The sequence below is a fragment of the Sardina pilchardus genome, chromosome 15, assembly GCF_963854185.1.
Source record: "Sardina pilchardus chromosome 15, fSarPil1.1, whole genome shotgun sequence".
In the NCBI taxonomy this organism is placed as follows: Eukaryota; Metazoa; Chordata; class Actinopteri; order Clupeiformes; family Clupeidae; genus Sardina; species Sardina pilchardus.
The window spans coordinates 3,808,154-3,829,019 of NC_085008.1; the positions used below are offsets into that span (position 1 = coordinate 3,808,154).

The 20,866-nt window shown below is 47.7% G+C and overlaps 1 protein-coding gene across 1 annotated transcript in view; it reads right to left on the reverse strand.

Annotated features, from left to right (window-relative positions):
• Positions 1-20,866, reverse strand: part of nek7 (NIMA-related kinase 7) — a 74,211-nt gene that overhangs the window by 39,888 nt on the left and 13,457 nt on the right. Inside the window, exons 2-4 of the mRNA XM_062556039.1 lie at positions 14,473-14,554; positions 7,195-7,338; positions 4,053-4,115 (exon numbers count right to left, since the gene is read on the reverse strand). Coding sequence (XP_062412023.1) covers positions 4,053-4,115; positions 7,195-7,338; positions 14,473-14,526 — 261 coding nt within the window. The 5' untranslated portion in view covers positions 14,527-14,554. The remainder of the gene's footprint in view (positions 1-4,052; positions 4,116-7,194; positions 7,339-14,472; positions 14,555-20,866) is intronic.

The following is a 20,866-nucleotide window of genomic DNA, read 5'->3' on the forward strand; positions in this document are numbered from 1 at the left end:
GATGTGTGCATGCACGCACGCACGCACGCACGCACGCACGCACGCACGCACACACACACATACACACACATACACATTCTCTCTCTCTACCTCACACACTAATCCACTCACTCACTTTCATTCACTCTCGCTCTCTCTCTCTCTCTCACACACACACACACACACACACATCAGTAGCTGTGTTATGTGAACATAATTACCTTTGTTAACAAACAAAAGAGATGAGCAGAAGAAAGCTAGGAAGAGAAGGATGAGGAGAGGAAAGTCAGCTCAGGACAGGTTACACAGAGGAACCAAAAGAGAGGTGGAGACAGGGCCGGAGTGGGGCGGGAATTTCAGGCCCAATACCGGCCCACTTTTTCCATGGTAGTGGAAATTTGATAAATTAAGCAACAGTTTAGCTCTTACTATACTGTATTTTTTCTTATCAATACCATGGTTCAATAAACAATATAGGCTAAATAATAATCTGCGAAGTTAACAAACATACAGTATTCCACTATCCTAAGGTTGATAAATGAACAAAAGCAGAAATAAATGAATAAAGCATTTGAAACCTATTCCACTCTTCAGCATAAAGGCATATTGAACTAACGTTTACAGTTCAAATCACAGTACAGTATAAAGTTACACTGAGAATAGCAACGGCATCTATAGGAGCGGCCATCCATGTGACCGATGGACGTAAAATGTATCCAAATTCACATTCTCTGTTTAGTCTAATTGCTCACAGAGTACTTATCACACATAAATCACAGATATCATGGAAGAGCTGGACTTGAGCTTTCAAACGATATAAGTAGCTAGGTGCTGTGATAAACTTAAAATTAACGTAGGATACATTCAGTTTATTCATATTTCCATTGTGCACACAGAACTTCATCCACCTCCACACCCATCGCTCTGAAAGTGATCAACAACGATATCGTTCGTCATGTCGCTATATAGTTTATGTGTGAACGTTGTCATTCATATTAACAAGAGCGATATTTGTTTATAGTTATTGTTATCGTTCTTGGTGTGAACGGGCCTTTACTCTCGATGGTAGCCTATATCTCACAAACTCTAGTCAACACATAGGATATGAAGCATTCCTCTGTACAATACGCTGATCCCGAGTAATCCGGTTTTGAAATTGCAGCAAATTTCTACATGTTATTAGCCTAGAAATCTAGACGCACCCTAGCGACAACAAATATTTTTTTGCCTAGCGGGATGGTCTAGGGTCGCCCCGTTAAGGCCAAGCCTGCGTTCGGCACCAAGTCAGCCTGTCCAATCAGAACGCTCTATCTGTGTACGGAGTCCTTGAGCCCGCCTTAGCTCACCTTCGGCTTCAGATATTGACGCCAGGGCGCTTGACCATGCGTCCTCGTTCGACGAGTTGGGTGTGAGACTGTGTTGCAACAACCATAGAGAACAATGAAAGATGGATGAGGCTACAGAGCGTGCTCGTTTGAATCGGCTTTGGAAGAGTTCGGCTTTGGGCTTTTTTATTTGAAGGTTGAGCAGAAAGAAGCACTCAATTCATTCGTTTTAAAGGTAAACTATGCAACATATTTCAGTTAATCAATTCATTCCATACTGTTATATATGATTAAATGAGCCATTACCGGTCGAACAATGTTTTTTTCGGCCACCCTAATGGTCTGTAGCGGTAGAACCACGCTTGCATTTTCAGGAGCCCTTGGGCACGCACCCATGATCTACTCCAGGAAGTGTCATGTGAAGTCTCATGAAAAGGCACGGCAGACTGACCAATTGAGGAGTTTTGTAAAATATACACGCTAAAGCTGTAGGGGAAGCTCTGTAGAGAAATATGCAAGCATAAAACGAGCGAAAACGAAAAGCGAAAGCGAAACCGGCGATGAAATCGCCAATCCTGCATAGTTTCCCTTTAAAGAAGGATGTATTTGCCGTTTTGCCGACCGGCTACCATTCACAATTGCTGGCCTATTACGTGCAGACTAGAGTAGTTTGAAAGACACCAGTTCATCCCACCCACAGGCTTCAGCTCTGTGAATGGTCCGACCCCAGACTATACATTTCTGTATAGTTTGGCTTGCCAGGCTAACATGTTATCCAACTTTGGGCTAAATTATTATATTAAGCTTCCATACTAATAGCAGGTAAATATCGTAGCAAATAGCCTGCTGATGAGACAGCTTAAAAAATGTATTTCACACTTGCCGGAGACCCTGGTGTGTATAGTTGCGGTAGGGCCGGCCCTGCTATCGGCAGCCTATCTGAGAAAAAATATTTTGGAAAAGACGTGCTATGGACCCAACCAACTCTATTTTGGGAGGGGAGAACTCCCTCGCATGGTAGGCTACAGCCCATTAGACCCCATCAGAATGCGGAACGTCTGTAGCCTACTTTAAGACAAGATGGACTAACGTGACAAATGTAAAAATAATAAAAATAATTCTCGACCGGCCCAAAAGCGAAGTGGCCCACCGGGAAATCTCCCGATTCTCCCGATTACCCACCCCGGGCCTGGGTGGAGAGATAGAGAGAGGAGAGAGAGAGAAAGAGAGAGGGTGAGATAGAGGGAGAGAAAGAGAAAAAAAGAGCGAGAGAGAGAATGAGAGATAAAGAGAGAGTGAGAGAGAGAGAATGAGAGCGATAAAGAGAGGGTGTGAGAGAGAGAGAGAATGATGGGCTTGTGACTATCTCTGACCCTGGTGAAAAGGAGTGCATCACCACGGAGAGGAGCAGTTGCCTGGCCAAGTGTTGCTAAGGAGCGTGACGGCCTCCTCTGCCCAATCACTGACCCCTCACATGGAGAGTGTGTGTGTGTGTGTGTGTGTGTGTGTGTGTGTGAGTGTGTATGTGAGTGAGTGAGAGAGAGTGTGTGTGCAAGAACGAAAGAGAGAAAGAAAAATATTTCATACGTATACAGACAGACACACACAAACACACACACACACACACACACACACACATACATTCAGACACACAGACCCATACCCAAAACTATCCAATTAGTCATTCAATGACTATCAGAGAGAGAGAGAGAGAGAGAGAGAGAGAGAGAGAGAGAGAGAGAGAGAGAGAGAGAGAGAGAGAGAGAGAGAGATAGCAGTGGCAGGAAGAGGGCACGGCTGATCACTGCTGCAGCGGTTTGAACAGCGATCTGGGTCGAGGCAATTAACATGACAATCTGACGCTCAGGGGGGGTGTATACGTGTGTGTGTGTGTGTGTGTGTGTGCGTCTCTGTATGTGTGTGTGGGGGGGTATGGGTGAGGACTAGGGAGACATTTGATGAAGCAAAAGGCAAAGATAGCAACAGAAACACAGAGAGAGAGCTCTGATCAGTGAGCGGGTAGGATTTATTGAGGCTGTCATTAGCTTGTTCGTTAGCGCTTGTGAGGGGGGGGGGAGCGCGGCCTGCTTAAGAGCCGGTTTGATAAACGAAAACGCTTAATTTAAATACAAAGCATGGGGATAGAGATGAGAAGATGAGACAGACAGAGAGAGAGAGAGAGAGAGAGAGAGAGAGAGAGAGAGAGAGAGAGAGAGAGAGAGAGAGAGAGAGAACACAGAGATGCAGGGAGAGGGAGACACGAGACGGAGGGGGAAAAAATCATCAAAAAGACTCATGAGGGAGTCGGCAAACATTTTTTCGTAAGAGATGCACTGTTGCCCCCACCACTCCCAACCCCCTCCACAATCACACACACACACACACACACACACACACACACACACACACACACACACACACTTCTAAATATTACTGAGCGAGAGATAAAAACTATAGTTTTTGGCATTCAAAAAAAAAAAAAAAAGAGTCAATCTCAGCCTGGAGGAATGACATGCAGAGGCTGCATGATCTGTGCGTTTGCCTCACAAGAAAAAAAAAAAAAGAAAGAAAAAAAAAAACACTCTGGTTCATCTGGTACGGATCAATTGCTTTTCTTGCCCTTCTCTCATTCTCTCCCTCCATCTCTCTCTCTCTCTCTGGTCTCAGCAGAGGCCTGCTCGGAGAACGTAATCGGGCGCATGACGCTGCTCTCCCCCCCCCACCCGCACCCCTCCTCTGCTTTCTTACCTTAAGGAGATCTATTTCTTTGATGCAATCTTGCCGAGCTTTGGCATCCATCAAGTCGAATATCTATCAAGAGATCAAAAGAGAGAGAGAGAGTGATTGAGAGAGAGTGGGAGAGGGGATGGGGGGGGGGGGGTGTTATGGTCGTTTCCAACATAGAAAAGCAGGAAGACAACTAAAATAATGAAATAGTAGGGGGGAAAAAACACACCAACAACATCACATAGAATGATATCTGCTGGTGCATTAGGTAGGTCAGGATGCACTGAGAAGGCATGACTGTGTGTGTGTGTGTGTGTGTGTGTGTGTGTGTGTGTGTCTTTACTTTACACACCATCACATCCAAGCCCCACCAGCACCACCCCAAATAGCATGTGTGACGTGTGGTAGTCCTCAGGATCAGTTTCTGTTTGCCCCACAGGAGACAAAGAACACCCCACTACACGCACACGAGAAGTTTTCCTTATTCACTGAATAAAAGAGACAGTTATATATTTTTGGTTGCCTAGAAGCTTTCTCTCTCACACACTGTCTGTCTTTCTCTCTCTCTCTCTCTCTGTGTGTGTGTGTGTGTGTGTGTGTGTGTGTTTCGGTGTCATTGTGAGGTGACCTAAGGAATGGTGACGGGCACAGCAGGCTGAACACGTCTACCAGACTCTCACATTTCCTGTCTGTCGTGAGGCATTAGCACACAGGCTAAATCAACACCTTCACAACCATCGAAAATAGCTCTGTGCATGTGTGCAAGTCTGTGTGTGTCTGTGTGTGTGTGTGTGTGTGTGTGTGGACACGTCCATCTAAGTGTCTGTGTGTGTGTGTGTGTGTGTGTGTGTGCGTGTGTGTGTGTGTGTGTGTGTGTGTGTGCGTGTGTGCACGCGCGTGTGTGTGTGTGGACACGTCTATCTAAGAGTCTGCGTGTGTATGACAACATCTATGTGTATATATGTATGTAAAGTTTGCAGACATGGTTCGGCTCATATTCTGAAGTCTTTCATATTTACTCCAAGGCCATCGGTTGACATTCAGTTAGCACTCTCGGAGAGACAGTGTGGACTAAACTGCACAAGTGCTCGTAATGATGAAATCATATGGACACCCTGCAAGCTGAATGCTTATTAGGGGTGCAGATTTGTTGGGGAAAGGCGAGTAAAATGCTGGCTGCATGCCATTCATTAGTGGCATGGCCTCTCTACCCGCCACAGTCTCTCACTGTCAAAGCTCGTCATTAGTAGTAATGAAGCATGAGGAAAGGCAGGTAAGAGAGCAGGAGAGAAGGAGAGAGAGAGAAAGAGAGAGAGAGAATCCTTGTAAGGATATATGGTAAAAAAAAAAAGGGGAATGAAGAAAACTAAGGAAAGATGACCAAAAATGAGGCAAGAGGTGAACAGTGAAGAGAGGGACAGAGAATGGTTAGCTGGGGGTGCTGAGACCATACAGACTGATTCATGGACTCAACAACTACTCCTTCCATCTGCAATTTTACTTTACATACTTCAAAAGCTGTGTGTGTGTGTATGTATGTATGTGTGTGTGTGTGTGTGTGTGTGTGTGTGTGTGTGTGTGTGTGTGTGTGTGTGTGTGTGTGGCTGTGTGGACTAAGGAGACCTGTGTGAGCACATACTTGCGTAAAAGGGTGAGAATATGTGCATGCGCAGGTGTGTGTCCGAGGCGTGAGATTCCACACGGAATATTCCACGCTCACGTCAACATGAGGCCAGAGGGAGAGGGAGAGGGAGAGGGAGAGGGAGAGGGAGAGGGAGAGGGAGAGGGCGGGTCTGTGGCTGGAGTGGACACAGTCCCCTGCCTTTCAGGCCAGTTTGGGAAAATGTCATGCTTCCAGGGGACCCACATCAGCTGTGAGGACATATTATTCACATAAACATCAGGTGTTGAAGTGAATTGTGAAGTTATTCACAAACACAAGGTCTTGGAGGGTGTGTGCCACAAGTGTGGAGGGTGGGATGTGGTGTGTGTGACAGTGTGTGTGTGTGTGTGTGTGTGTGTGTGTGTGTGTGTGCGCGCAGAGACGTTATAAGGGAGGAGATACAGCACTTACAGAATCCTCCATAGAAATGTACAGGGCTACTTGCAACACCAAGACCACAGTTGTCTAAACCCAATCTGCCCCAGACCATTTTGCCTTTAATTTACTATGCAGAGAATGTTGGTGCTGGCTCAGTGAACAAGTCAAATAGCAAAAACGTATTTTTTAACCAATTTCACTCATCTAATTTATATGTCAACATGACCTCTCTATTTGGAGTTACGTACAGTATGCCTCCCATTCATTTGAATCTGATGCTGTTAGCTTGAAATAACTGCCCAGAGACAGTGCCAGTTTGCAACGCCAAGAGCGCAGTTGTCTAAACCCAATCTACCCCAGACCATTTTGCCTTCAATTTACCTATAAAGAGAATGTTGGTGCTGTCTCAGTGAACAAGTAAAATAGAAAAAAATGATGTTGTTAGTTTGAAATAACTGCCCAGAGACATTACCAAGATGAACACAGAGTGGCAAGAGCTGCCTTAAAGGACTTTGGTGTATGTGTATGTGTGTCCTCATAAAGTAACCTGATGTCACAAATAATCTTTATATAATGTATGTTGCTACTATATCATTGTTTGGATCATTAGGACACTATACATCTTTCTCTTTTTCACAGACTCGTCACCTGCTAAGGTGTGTGTTCCCCAAATCCTTTTGGTGCATGCATGGCACATACATTCACACACACACCACCAAATGAGGCAAACTGTTAAATTCCAACATGAAACACAACACACTTACCACTATTAAGAAGATGGGAGGAGGGGGTAAAAACTAGAGTTGATCCCTTTGAAATGAACTCTGAGATTCTCTCAGGGGGGTGGGGGTGTAATAGACATCATTTATTATTAACAACTTGTGACGCCGGGGACTTGTTAAGATGGCTGTGACTTACATCGCGCTTTCTGTCACACTGTTCTGTTGTGTTGCAAGAAAAAAGGCTTAAAAACAGCTGGGTGAGATGAATAGAGGAGAGGTGCAGCTGGGGCACTTTACCTTCATCTAGTTTGTTTGTTAGTTTATTCCTTCTTTCCTACCTCCCTCCATCCCTCTCTCTCTCTCCTTCACTCTCTCTGCCTCCCTCTCTCGTGTATCTCACCTGGACTTTCTTCAGGGCCACCGGCGTGTTGTTGACCAAGTAGAGAGCCCGGTAGACCTCACTGAACTGCCCGCTGCCGATCTTCTTCACGATCTGGAAGTTCACCATCTGGCTCATGCTCGCATCCATAGGCATTGAAGCCATCTGAGGAGGGAGCGGTAGAGAGAGAGAGACAGAGAGAGAGAGAGAGAGAAAGAAAGAAAGAAAGAAAGAAAGAAAGAAAGAGAGAGAGAGAGAGAGAAAGGGAGCAAGCACAAAAAAAGCAGAGAAATCAATAAATCAACAGCCACAGAAAATCCCCAGTCCACTCCCCACACGTCAGGCCCGATTTGTAAACTCCACACCTCAACACACGGATGGGCCTCCAGGTGGCCACATGTAAAGACGCCAGATGAGCCTGTTGGCAGTTTGAAGACACAAGAGGGAAGGAAACAAAAAACACTCACTGCGACTTTACACACACATACACACACACACACACACACACACACACACACACACACACACACACACACAAAAACACACACACACACACACACCAACAGCACTTCATTTAAAGAACCAAAAATCTTTCAGTCTTAGTGCTACAAATCCAAGCACATTTTCCTTACAAAGATCACTCTTCTTCTTGGCTCCGGGATGCTGTCGGTGCTGCGTTCCGTGCCAACCACAGTGCATCCCTGCCCTAAGAGATGCATGTGCAGTTTGCTTCTCCTCCTAAGAGTCAAGTGGTGGCCTGACACTTGTGGTCTAAATAAGCCCATGGGCGATGTTGGCTGGGAAGCACATAATGAAATAAATAAGAAGCTAATAATAATAATTTGACCTTTAGGAGGTTTCCTCCGTCGCTTTGCGCTCTTTGTTGTTTTCCCCCCTTGTCCTTGTTGTTGCCGGGGTCTCGGACCCCGCGAGCAACATGGCAACGAAAGGTGACAGGGTATCAGGGCGCAACATCGTGTCACGAGTGACTTCCCCAAGATGGCCAGGGGAGATGCTGGGGGACAGGGAGGGGAAGGGAGGGACGGGGGGCTAGACTCACCGGCCACACTCACTTCCGTTCTGTCTCAGGCTTTAAACAAAGCCAGAGTAGCACTCACCCACCTGGGGGCAGAGGGGCAAAGGAGGGCGAGAGAGAGAGAGAGAGAGAGAGAGAGAGAGAGAGAGAGAGAGAGAGAGAGAGAGCAGAGAGACAGATAGAGAGAGATGCCTATTGCTGCAGAGCAAAATAACTATGTGTGCATTTAAACAAACAGTGTGATGGCAAGGACGCAATCAGCAGTTACACGCAAACTGGCCTGTGACTCATTTTACAAGATGTGACATGATCTGATGTGACATGATCTGTACATGACCGTGCATATATTGTCAATAATTGTTCCATCCATATTTCTATCAACTTGGATGACTATGCATATATAAATACAATATGCACTGTTCTAAGCTGACAAAAATCAGCAGAAATATAGAGGCACTGAAAGAAAGAGAGGAGAGCGAGAGAAAGATAGAAAAAGAGAGGATGGGGGAGTGAGAGTGAGAGAGAGAGAGAGAGAGCGAGAGCGAGAGAGAGAGAGAGATCAAGGGGTCTGCCAATTTAAGCACTTCATTGTTATTTTTCTTGGTTAAACCTGACAGCTCTAAAAAAAAAAAAAGTAGGGAAAAAAGTGTGAGCCATGAGGATTGCCCTGTCCAATTAACACGACAGGAAAGTGTGTGTGTGTATCTGTGTGTGTGTGTCTGTGCATGTGTGTGTAGGGGGGAGGTGGGCTCCAGTGTGACACCATGTTCCATAATCTCTCCATGGTGAGGATGCTTTGGAAAAAGTACAGTGGCCCTCTTGGCTCCACTACACGTGACGTTTTACAACAATCCAATCAGATATGATAATAACCCGACATCAATCAAACCACGTACCCTTTGTTAGGCTGTTCTCTGATTATACCTACAAATACACGTCAATGGAATTGTCCTAATGAATATCAATTGATTGATTTCATGTATTGCCTTACAAAAAATGTCTGTTTAACTGCTGAGCTTGGCAGGGATTTATAGGTATTTCCCAGCGATGTTTTTTTTGTTTTTGCGGTTTGGGTGGTCAGAAATAGTAGCAAGTCGGCGTGACGTTTGTTGGCGCTGCAGCTTGGCGTGACGGCGGGAGTAGCTTTCACTCTGGGCGCGGCGGCCTGCCAAGCGTCAGCGTGAGTCGCTGCAGCGCCGTGACAACTGCCTGCTGGGCGCCCGCTCGGGCTAATGCGTTGTGGCGGCGCGCTCGCTAATCACACATTTACATATGCAATGACCTACATTTGCATGTCAGCTCGCCCTCGCCCTCCGTCCCCCCCGCTCTGTCCCCTGCCGTCCGACGCCGTCGCCGTGTGTGTGTGTGTTGGGGGGGGGGGGGGGGTCAAGCCTCTCTGAAACGCCACACGCATGGCCTCCCAGGCCAAAGAGGAGGGAGCGGGGCGAGGGGGCGAAAGGCTGAGGGTTAGTGTGGTGCATGGAGCAGGGATGGGCAGGGTGAGTGAAGAGGGAATGGGTGTGTGTGTGTGTGTGTGTGTGTGTGTGTGTGTGTGTGTGTGTGTGTGTGTGTGTGTGTGTGTGTGTGTGTGTGTGTGTGTGTGTGTGTGTGTGTGTGTGTGTGTGTGTGTGTGTTTGTGTGTGGGGGGGGGGGGTTTGGTGGTTTTTTTGGCAGCCGAGGGGCCGATCTGCCAGCCGGCATTAGGAGTGACGCGGGGAGCTCGGGCATTATGCACTTCATTAGGGGTAATCTGTTTAACAGTGGGCAGTGTATGTAAACTTCACAGGCCATTTGCGGCACCTTTCCGCCCTCTGGCCTCGCCTTCAAAGGGCAGCGGGGGCTCGGCCTGACTGACAGGCTGTCGCATCCGCTGCCCTCGCCCGCCCGTCACACACACACACACACACACACACACACACACACGTAAGCAAGCCAAAGACGACCACAACCAAGCAAGCACACCCATATACACACACACATACGGAAAAGAAAAAAAACATGTTTATGTCAATGGGGATGGTCATTCATTTGCCATGCCATTTGTACAAAATGCAGTTTGAATCAGGAAGAGACTGACAGAGAGAGAGAGAGAGAGAAGAGAGCAAGAGAGCGAAAGAGAGAGAGAGAGAGAGAGAGATGGGGGTCTAAAGCACATCACTCTGGGTCTCTGTTCTGTGGTCATCTGTGGTATATGGCTGGGAACTGAGTGTGGGTGGTCAAGTGCAAATGCTTGACTCTAGAGCAGCAACAGTAGTGACGGAGTGGAAATTACAGCAAACTTTTATGCATCACTTTTACATGTACTAGATTTGCCCTTTATTCTGCTGTTTCATAAAATACACTGTAATGTGTAGCACACTGCAAATTGCCAACTAGAGACAGCACGTCTAGTGCATTTGTTTACAAGATTCTTGGTCTTAAACACACAATACAGCATAAATTATAGGTCTACTCTACTTGTCTATGGTCATTCACACTGATCTTTCTGATGACGGAAAAAGGTTTAGTGATGTATAGTGAGATATTTCAATAACAAATAACCAAGTTAAAAAGAATGTTCAATCATGCAGTCATGACCACTTCAAACTAAACCAGAATCCAGACATACCATAGTCTCATAGTCTTAAGTCTGAGGAGACAGGCGCACTGTTTACTGTTTTATTTTTTGACTGCTTTAGTTGAAGGCGCTGGACATCCGTGGCTAAAACGGGAGCCTTGGAGGGCACCAGACACAAGATGCTGGGAATGGCTAGAAGGGAGAGGCAGGGTTGCAGAGGGCCAGGGGAGAGGAGGAGGAAGGGGGAGTGTGTGTGTGTGTGTGTGTAGGGGGGGGCTGGTTGGCGTGCGTTAACATTGGGGGGTGGAGGAGTGGTGTGAGGGCGAGGGGCTGATGCCACTGATGACACGGGCACACACACACACAGAGAGACAGGGCACCACTGGCCAACTGACAGCAGCCAAGTGCCAGACAGATGGATAGGGGGAAGAGAGAGAGAGAGAGAGAGAGAGAGAGAGAGAGAGAGAGAGCAGAGGACAGAGGACAGCAGAGAGGCCGGGCGAGTGGACAGACAGAGGAACGCAGGAGGGGTGGGGGAGGGGGAAGGGAGATCGAGAAAGAGAGAGAGAGAGAGAGAGAGAAAGAGAGAGAGAGAGAGAGAGAAAGAGAGAGAGAGAGAGAGAGAGATAGAGATAGAGATGGAGGTGTGATATGACAGCACAACACTGCCACTGGCTGCCAAGGAAAGGACAACAGTGAGCAGGAGGAGGTGCATTCACACAACGGGGGTGAAAGGGGGAGGAAAGAGGGAACAGGAAAAAGAGAGAGAAAGATGGGACAGAGAGGGCAAAGGAGAGAAAGAGGGAAAGAGAGAGCACGAAGGAGAGGGAGAGGGGGGGAGAGAGAGAGAGCGAGAGGCCAGGAGTTCTCTCGTTACCTTCCCTCTCGTCAGCTCACCGCCCTGCAATATTTATGCCCTCAGCCCTTGACGGCATCTCTGCGCGGCTGCGTGCCGATGAAAAAAAAAAACAACAAATCAAACAGCGCTTCGCACATTCACACGGAGCGCACAGGAAGGGTTCCTTCAGTCACAATCAGCGCCCACAACATGCCCCCAAAAATATCCCACCCCAAAAGCATTTTCAAACACTCTCTCTCTCTATCTCTCTATCTCCCTCTCTCTCTCCACCTCTCTATTTCTCTCACCATCTATCCCTCTCTCTCATGCTCCAAACACACCCATTAAATATGCAAGTGGTGCCAACCACTCAAGGCAAGTATATATAGCTTATGCATATGCATTGCACCTCCCGGGACTTGATGCTATGATACTGCCAACGATGCAGCAACATTCACCCCGCTGCCTGAGCAATTCAGCCTCCTTGGCTTCTTCCCAGCAATGACACAGATCCAGGGAAGGGGGGGGGGGGGGGGGGGAGTCCCTGTGCGAGAGGAGGAGAGCAGTAGTGGTGGTTGTGGTGGTGGTAGAGGGTGGGGTGTGGGGTCTTTTTGAAAAGTCCTTGGAACTAGTAGGGGACCTTCTTCTTAGCCGGTCCTCAGTGCATAATGCACAAGTCTTCCTCCCAGTCAGCTTTCAATCTGGGTTTCACTCGAGAAGGCCTTGTTGGAACAAGGTTGGTGCACGGAAATGTCAATTCTGTGTGATTGAAACCCTCCCCCCCGCCCTCCCCACACACACACACACCCCACCCTACCAAGGCCCGAGAAAGTAAATTGGGGAAGTGCGTAAGGAATCAGGTTCATTTCTGCTGCAAAAATTTGATTCCACCTCATTGTTATTGAGATCTTGGAGAGGTATCCTTGAGATTCTACGAACAGGGTCCTCCCCAGAGTTGCATAAAGTATTGAGATCCTGATGAGGGTAGAGGAAGAGAGAGAGAGAGAGCGAGAGAGAGAGAGAGAGAGAGAGAGATTGAGAGAGCAAGAGAGAAGAGAGCGAGAGAGAGAGCGAGCGAGACTGAGAGAGCAAGAGAAAGAGAGCGAGCGCGAGAGAGAGAAAGAGCGCGAGAGAGCGAGAGCGCGAGAGAGGATGTGCGGGGCGAATCCGAGCACACAGGCGCACCGGGAGGTCAGGCTCTCTGAGGCGCGATCGATGCGGATGTGTGCACACGCCGGCATCTCGGCAGCCGTAGCAGCAGCAGCAGCAGCAGCAGCATCCACACACACACACACGCGCTCCTCCCTCTCGCTGGCGCGGCGCGGCGCGGCGTGGCATCGTCCCGGCTGAGGGAGCCCAAGCCCGATGCCAGCTGACTGGCCCCAAAAACCCGCCCGAGCGTCTCGGCGAGATCCAATATGACCTCCTCTCCTCATCGCTGGACCTCTAATCTCCCTTCCCCTTCTCATCCTGATTTACATTCTTTATTGATTGGTGCCTTCCTCTTCTGCTCCTTCTCCTCTTCACATCTCTCTCTCTCTCTCTCTCTCTCTCTCTCTCTCTCTCTCTCTCTCTCTCTCTCTCTCTCTCTCTCTCTCTCTCTCTCTCTCTCTCTCTCTCTCTCTCTCTCTCTCTCTCTCTCTCTCTCTCTCTCTCTCTTCCTCCTCGTTTTTTCCTCTCCTCTGCCATCTCCTCTTCACCTATTCCTCCTTCCTCCAGCATCTGCAAGCATGACCTTCTCTCCTTTCTTTTTTTCCATTCGCACTCCACTACCCAATTTCTTCAGCTTCTGCTCCGTTTTCCTCAGCTCAGAGTCACAACGAGAGCCTCAGACAATCAACTAATAAGAATTAGGCCAATGTGAACATCCATGACCATGACACACACATGGCATGTGCATGTGGAGCTGTCAAAAAAAGCCTGCATAATGGTGTGTGTGTGTGTGTGTGTGTGTGTGTGTGTGTGTGTGTGTGTGTGTGTGTGTGTGTGTGTGTGTGTGTGTGTGTGTGTGTGCCACTACGGTCCCCATGGACAATATCCTGTCGCCCCTGACACATCCACACATCCACCCCGCTAGATCGCCTCAGTCAATCTTACCTGCTGCCTTCCAGTTGGCAGCAGTTGGCCATCTACACCCGCTATTTCTGTGTGTGTGTGTGTGTGTGTGTGTATCTGTGTGTGTGTGTGTGTGTTTCTTGTAGCGATGGAAAGGTTCGGCTTTGACGGAGGGCGAGAGCTGAAAGACTGCTGAAGAGCGAGAATGTAATTATCACATTCACCCCCCCCCCCCCCCCTCCCCCCCTACACACACACTTACACACACACACACACTCTTACTCACACACACACACACACACACACACACACACACACACACACACACACACAGAAATAGCGGGTGTGGATGGCCAACTGCTGGGAAGGCAGCAGGTTAGATTGACGGAGGCGATGCAGCGGGGTGGATGTGGATGTGTGGATGTGGCCGGGGCGACAGGAGGAGAGCAGGCCCTGCTGCATGCTGGGATAGGTGGAGGAGTGGAGGATATGGGCGGTGGGGGCGAGCGGTGGTGGTGGTGCTGGTGGTAGTGGGGGGGTTCAAACGAGAGAAGACTTCCAGTGGCTTCAGCCCGGCAAAGCTGGAAGCCATCCAATTAGGACTTTTTATGCAGTGCGAGAGGGTGTGTGCCTGTGAGAGTGCAAGAGCCTAATACAAAGAAAGGAAGTGAACAAAGACAGACAGAGCATGTGTGTGTGTGTGTGTGTGTGTGTGTGTGTGTGTGTGTGTGTGTGTAGGGAGGAGGACACAGAGCGAATGAGAAAAGAGAGTGAGAGGGAAAGTGAGCAGCGGAGGAGCCCGACTGATCCTACCTCTGGCTGAAAAGCAGGGACTGCTTCCTGTTGACCTTGTGGCTCTGCGTTCATGTTGACAGGAGCTCAATCCCTTACACCCCTGCAGACAAAACACACACACACACACACACACACACACACACATGAATGCACTGCAACATAATAGCAACAACCATCTCTGTCTTTGTCCATCCCTAGCAACACAAGCGCACAGCAATATCATGGCCTACTGAGTCCACCCACTGCTGCTGCGTGTGACCTACAGGCCAGTCAATCCCGCTGACTCAAACGTAGCCCAGCCAAAACACAGAACTCCCTACTGGACTGCTACTGCTTCAGATTTCACAGCTTTTTGAGGCAGCGTGCCGCCTTTTTACGAGTTACCTTGATGAAATAAAACTATTAAATGTGTTAAAGCGCATCAGAAGTGACAATGAGCATTTCAAATACGCGTATAAAAATGTAGCAGTACACAATCAAGTGGAGCCGAGCTTCGTAATGAACGGAGTTATCGCCCAGCGTTGGCTGGGATATAGAGGCCTATAGCACTGGCACTGTAATGCACACGAGAAGGCGAGAGGCGCGGAGCCGAGCGACGAGGCACGCGGGTGTGGGGGAGGGGAGGGTGTGAGTGTTTCCAGCGACACAAACAGACAGAGGGAATAAATTAGCTGACGCCGGTGACAGAAACGCAAATACAAAATACGCCTTGTGTTTCCTCGCATCCAGGAGAGGGGAGGTGTGCGCGCACGTGTGTGTGTGTGTGTGTGTGTGTGTGTGTGTGTGTGTGTGTGTGTGTGTGTGTGCATCGCGGAGGGGGCCTCGGCCTGAGCAAATGCGGCGGAGCCGTCAGAATTTTAATGACTCTGTCATGAGCAGCGTTCGTCTGTCACACGGCAACGCCTCACCTCGCCTCGCCACTGTCCCGCCGATCTGAGGGGAGGGAGTAGAGGGCTGGGGGGTGAGGGGGTGGGGAGTCGGCAACCCCCCCCTCACCACCACCAACTCATTTCGTTTGAAAAAGAGAGAGAGAGCGTAAAAGGGGGGGCTTGCTGACTGAGACACCGTCTGTCTTGCAATGTATCTTCAGGACAATGGTACCCCACCCCACCCACCCCACCACACACACACACACACACACACACACACATACACAACCCCCCCCCTCCTGCCCTGGAGCCAATTAAAAGCTCTAGAAAGAGCTGCTGTTGGATGGTGAGACAGCAACGTCTCCGGAGTGGAGAAAAAAGTCTGAGTTAACAAAGGTTAATCATGTTAATTAAAGGAAAATACGACACTGTCCAGCTTTTAAGTGGCAGTGGATGCAGTTTGGACTTGTTGTTGCTATTGTCGTCTACCTGCCTTTTCTGGCCTTTGGTGAAGTTCTTTTTTAGGTGATTTTTTTGCTGCTGGTTTCCTTTTTGTTTTTTTCTTTAACTGATCAAATTTACAGGACTACTGCAAACTGCTTGCCTCCACTTCCACTTGCACACTTACAAGATACAGAAGCCTAAATAGGAAAAGATTTACTGGCCAGTAAACCGAATACTGCAATACACAAAGAATAGTCTCATAGCATATTCTCTAAATGACAAATGCATCTAAAAGCACAGACTTAAACGGAATAAAACACCATGAATTTTCTCACAGGCCTTGAAGCAAAGGATTCAGATGGCAATGCGTCAAGTCATGCGATCTCAAAGGTATTCCTGTTGAGGAGCCATTCTAGCAGAAAATCGCTCCCCGTAGGTTCCCAGCGTGATGAAAACAAAAAGGCACAGCGATGGATAATTCAGTCGCCATTCTGCACATTTAAAGGGCCTATTACACCACAGACAGCACTCCAGCCCGCTTAAAATCTTTATTTTTCCATGGCACCAGGAGTTTATTGCACCATGAGGATATAGCGCAGTCCAGGCGGTCTGCTCTCTCCATTCCACTCCCTCCCGTGCTAAGGACCAGTCTGGGCACTAGCTAGTACTGCACATGATGGGCAGGCAGTTCCTTGGTGAGAAGATTGGGATTACAGCTGAGTGCTGACGGAGGGAGAGCAGCACAGGGCTCTGCAGTGTGTGGGCGAGCGCCGTCCACTGCCCTGTCTTGTCATTTGACTGGAGCATCGTGGGAAGAATTGGCCTCCCTGGCAGCTTTTTGCACCTAGCTTTGGTTTGTTTTGCATCAGGTTCGGCATTGCTAGCTTCACCATGCTCCTCGCCACACACACACAGACATGAACACTCAGGCAGGCAGGCACGCACACACGCACGCACACACACACACACACACACAAATCTTGTCTGACCTATTCTCTGTGTCACAATAACCAGAGGGCGACTGGAAATTTACAAGTGTGGCTCTTCTCTCCCCTCTGCCTCTCCACATCCAACCAACACTTTCGTTAACGCAATCAATTAAGGGTGCCAGAATACATCAAGGCCCTGACTGGCAAACAAAGACACAAGAAAGGGTGTTACGGAGAGCTGCCCTCTCACACAGAGAAATCGAAAACAAATCAACACACAAGCATCATAGCCTTACACACCTTACTACTGACTCACCTGCACTGCCAAGCTATCAATCACAAATTGATGAAGTTAGACAGGACCCAGAGTTAAACAGAGTTTAAGGCAAACACAATTCTCATTTTAGTCTTCCCATCTTGCACTAACACTAATAGCCTATTCTCGTCCTGAGAGTCATAAAAGGAGACAATAAGGGCATTATATCATAACACGTCATGCAAAATTGGTGGAATGGTTATGGTTATATAAAGCCATTCAGGTTGTTCAAGTTGTGCAGGTAGTAGACCATTACCTTGCAGTGTGCCATTGGCTTCAGTTAATATAGGCTACTACAACTGGGCTTGTAATGTTCACAACTGAAATACATTGAAACAATGTATGCATCAACTGCACACAATTGTTTATGGGGGCTTGCGTAGCTAAGCAATGTTCACCTTCAAATAAAACAGGTCTCTACATGATTAAGTCCTATTATGGGAAGGACATGAAGCACATCAAGTCAGTTTTACCAGGCGGAATATGTCATTTTCATTCATTGCTGACAAGCCATACTTTGTCAGTGCATTTGAGATAAGGTGTCCAAGGTCCAATATCTTAAAAATCAAATAGGCCTATGAGGATGGACTCAAGATTGCTTGTGCTTATAGTTGTAGCATTCACGCAACCACCATACATACATAATGTAAGACTGCATTTGTACAAAATAATACAAATTAATATAATAAGGTACTTATTACGTTAATTCAAAGATAGTTAAAAATGTCTTGGGGGGCCACAAAAGCATCTCTACTCCACTGTGTGAAGTTGTATTTTTGTGGTTGTGCACACCCCCCCCCCCATTTACTTCCATTCCTCATGCATGAGAAGGGGGAGCTCATCATTCCCTTTCAAACAGGGATCAGCAAGGGACCAGAGGTCCATGAGAAAGATCCAGCCACCAGACAAACTCGGAGCCATTAGACTCTCCCTGGCCTTTCCTTGCCTGCAGAGGCCGCTTGGTGTAATACCATCAAAGCACAGTTAGCAAGCCGCCCCACTCGCCCTCTCATCTCCAACCAACCCCCACTATCATCACCACCCACCCCTCTTCCACATCTCCCCCGCACAGGGAGCCAACCCCAATGGAGCCTGAGGGGGTCTTCACCTCCCTCCAGTTCATGGCTTGCCCCACTTCCAAAAAAACCTCACCTGGAGCAAGCCTCGTTAGCATAATGTGCTATTTTACAGAGAGATGGTGTATGATTGTGAGTGGCTGCAGTTCATCTTTAATCCTCATTTCCTGTCCTCTTCTGCATAATTCATTTAAGAGAAAGAGAGGGAATGAGAGAGAAGGGGAGGAAAGGAATGGAGGAGGAGGAGGAGGGGGTGGGGGAACCAAGGATCAAGAAGGGTGAGGATAATCCTCGTGAAAGGGTGACTGTTAACTGGACCCTGCTGCTAAAAACGGTGTCTGATCCGGCGCTACACACTTCACAGAGTAGTGGCATCTCGGCAGGACAATGCATATAAGGATGGAGTGACGAGGCTTCGCTGTTTAAACTTCTCAAACGATCCGTGGCAGAGGGAGACAGAGCAACAGAGAGTGCAAGAGAGGGAGAGAGAGAGAAACAGTATGAAGGGGAAATATGACAATCTCTGGGTTGGATGAAAACCCGGGAAAAATCAAAGTGCTCTTTGAGCCTTAGGAAACAGTGGAAGTGGTGTCCATGATTATAAGAAATGGTGAAAACCTTTGAGTTTGTGTTCTTTTTTCTCCCCTTTCCTCACGCTCCCTCTCTCTTCACCCCGTCTTCTTCTCCATGAAAGGTGGTCGTACCATCTGATCGTCTTGCAGTCATTTGAGCCCTTTGAGTGGGGAGAGTCTAATGATGGAAGGGTCGGATATTAAAGGAGCACATTCTCCAATTTATTTTAATCACTAACAGATATCATTAGCTGCTGAGTGTGCACCATTATAAAAAAAGACCAATTACACCTCTCAGCAACTATGGGTCTCTGTCTTCTAAGCTGGGGATCTAAGATCAACCAGATATCTGGCTGGGGAATCGCTGCGTTTCCATATCAGTCAGGAGCCCTAGTTTAGACCATTTCTTTGTGAATGCTTTGAAATAACTAATGTCAGTTAGTTAATTATTTCTTCTACTCCACCTTTGTTAATATAATGGGCATAGTAGGTAAAATAAAGTGAACAAACAAACCTATGACATAACCGATGACATAATTTGGGAGGAAGCTGCATTCTGTGCACTTAATGGCACATAAGTAGATATTTGTTAAGACAACATACCTTGTGACCCCAGAGATGTGAACAAACAACTGATCACAGTACAGCAGGGGGAAAAGAAGGGAGCAATACACTCATTCGTGTCATTAGCCTGCATTAAACCATATCTTAGCCAACAACTAAATCCAAGGGCAAACTAAACTCCCTTTGCTTAAGGAGTTCATCTTTAGATAAGATTCTAAAGAAACCATAGTGTTATTGACTATCACTCACAAGTGCGCTTAATAAACAATAAAAAAAATAAATTACACCTACAGTACGCAAGCAAGAAAACCTATGTAAAAAAAACGCAAGAGGCTTGCCAACAAAAGGCGGCACTCTTTATTTTAAAATTCTCCTCATTTATTAAGGGTGGGGAAGAAAAAAATAATCGTTGAGGTCCCTTTGGGAACGCTGGAGCCAACGATCCATATTTTCTTCCCAGGGACTATTTATAGGCCTCTTTTACATTTTTCACTTCCAGGTTTTATAGGGTAATGATTATTTCCCAGCAGAAGTAAATAGCACAGCAAAAGCATCCGCAGCATGTGAGGGCCCAGCTTGATTAATGTCCCAACCCTCTCACCCCTCATCTCCCACCATAATGCAGCACTCTTACGCCACCATAAAGTAGCCCTCTTCTGCACAGAGAATCATCTCTGCCTCTCGGCCCTAAAACTCTCGCTTAGCCTCTGCTTTCACCACCTTTAAGATTAGCCCTCATCATCCAAATCAAAGACGATTCCTCTCTAAGTCCAAGTCCACATTAGAGGGTGTTTTATCTAAAAATATCAGACTGATCTAAAATACATGTCAAGATACTCCGGTAGGAATCAGCTCCTTTTCACAGGCTATCCTGGCTATTTTCCCCTACTTACACAGGTATAGTTGTGGCTACATCTCCAGACTAGTCCTAGCAATAGCAATATGGATGGAAGATTCCAGGGCACACAAAAAGGTTTAATGGATAAATGTTAAATTAAGTGGAAGAGTTCAATATACCATACACGCTGAATAAGCCGAGGACAGGCACAGACAGCCTTCCCAGGTGTGGGGAGTCTTGGTGCATCATTAAATGCCATGTTGTCAGCCTCCACATTGACTGTCTGCTACAGTACATACCCTTTTCAGGACTTCAGCTGAGGAAGTACCTGCTGAAGTACCGTGCCATTATGGCAGTATCTCTTTTCAATCTCAGTCAGGATTTTTTTTCCCCCGGTGGAAGGTGGGTTTGTCCTTTCTGCTCCTCCTGCTCTCCTCCTCCACCTCCTCCTCTTCTGCCCCCTGCCTCCAGCATCCCACACAAACCGCTACCATTGAGCTGCGGTGCTGAAGTGCATGCAGGTGTCACGCTTTCTCCGCCTCTGGCCCACTCCAGAGGAGCTGGCAGACCGCTAAAGGCCCTGGCCACCTTACAGCCCCATTGTCCTGCCTCGCACGAGGACCGGCATAACAAGCTCTGTGTTCTTTTTTTTTTTTTTTTTTTTTAAACCTAATTTCTTTCATCCACTGCCCTCCCTGAATTGCCCAGCCCCAGCAACCTGTCTCCTGTCAAGGGCTTTCGCTCGAGCGCTGTCAATTCAGCAGGTGGTTAACAGCAGAAAAAAACTCTACGAAGGCCGGTTAG